Genomic DNA, 1299 nt, shown 5'->3' on the forward strand with positions numbered 1-1299 from the left:
ATCTCCGTGTGTGTGTGTGTGTGTGTGTGTGTGTGTGTGTGTGTGTGTGTGTCGCGCTCAGTGATGCTGTAAACACGCCTGCCAGCTCACACTCACAAAACACCACACATTATACTCTGTTCAAAGACAACCAAGCCAACTAAAGCAGATTATACACTGTGAAAATATTTTCATGACAATTAAAAAGAAAACATTTAAACCCCCAAATTTTCATTACTATAATGCATAATAATAATAATAATAATAATAATAATACTTAATTATTTAAATAGTAAAGCATTTCTGTTATGGTTGTATTTACAGCCTTCACAGTGATTTACATAAAACAATAAACAAATGTAATGTTTTTAATGTTTTGAGGTGTTTTTAATGTAATTGTTTTGTACTTTTATAAAAACAAAAATAAAAAAAGACTATTGCATTATTGTAATTGTATTCAAATTCAGCACTGAGAATGAAAATTGCAAACCAAAAAGTGAATCGTCCGGACACACAACAGAAATGATCATAAGACTTGTTGCATTAAAGCGATGAGAATTTTGTGTGAAAATGTGTTAATTTGTCATGAAAATAATGTTACAATGCAAAACAACAACAAAAAAAGTTTTTAAAAATATTTTTTTATTTTGGAGTGAAAAGACTGAAAAGAATGTTGAACATGCTAAACGCTATATTGTGTGCTGAATCTGTGTGTGATTCTGAACAGAACACACTGACTGAGGAACGAGAGCAGACATGTCTGACAAACCTCACAACATTCACACATCTGCTCCACTCACATACACAACACCACAGTGAGAACCAACAGAAACACTGATCACTAATGAAGCCGTTAGTCCTTAAACTCAAGCCCATGTGATGAGTTACCTGTGTGACACGAGCAGACGAGCCCAGCACTCTCCTCACATTCACACTCATTCAGTCCAGCAGTCCAGAGCCGAAGCTCACAGCAGATCCCACACACAGAGACGAGGACGAGACGGATCCTGCACTGAGGAGAGTGTGTGTGTGTGTGTGTGTGTGTGTGTGTGAGTGCGGGCATGTCCGGACACACACACACTCAAGATCAAACTGTTAGACACATAAAAGAAGATGTGCAGAAGAACGCTGGTAACCAATCAGCTGCCGGTAGCCATTGACTTCCATTGTACGAAAAGAAAAACACAGTAGAAGTCAATGAGACTAGCAACTGATTGGTTACCAGCGTTCTTCAGAATATCTTCTTTTGTGTTCGATAGAAGATAGAAACTCGAACAGGTTTGGAACGACAAGACTATGTCTTTTTAATACGTACTGTAC

The 1299-nt window shown here is 37.4% G+C and overlaps 1 protein-coding gene across 1 annotated transcript in view; it reads right to left on the minus strand.

Moving 5' to 3' along the window:
* LOC107551285 (schwannomin-interacting protein 1) overlaps positions 1-998 on the minus strand; it is a 33453-nt gene extending 32455 nt beyond the window's left edge. Inside the window, exon 1 of the mRNA XM_016232834.1 lies at positions 868-998. Within this exon, the coding sequence (XP_016088320.1) occupies positions 868-918 (51 nt within the window). The 5' untranslated portion in view covers positions 919-998. The remainder of the gene's footprint in view (positions 1-867) is intronic.
* Between the last annotated feature and the right edge of the window lie 301 nt (positions 999-1299).

This window comes from Sinocyclocheilus grahami, unplaced genomic scaffold (assembly GCF_001515645.1).
Source record: "Sinocyclocheilus grahami isolate Dianchi unplaced genomic scaffold, SAMN03320097.WGS_v1.1 scaffold419.1, whole genome shotgun sequence".
Classification (NCBI taxonomy): domain Eukaryota; kingdom Metazoa; phylum Chordata; class Actinopteri; order Cypriniformes; family Cyprinidae; genus Sinocyclocheilus; species Sinocyclocheilus grahami.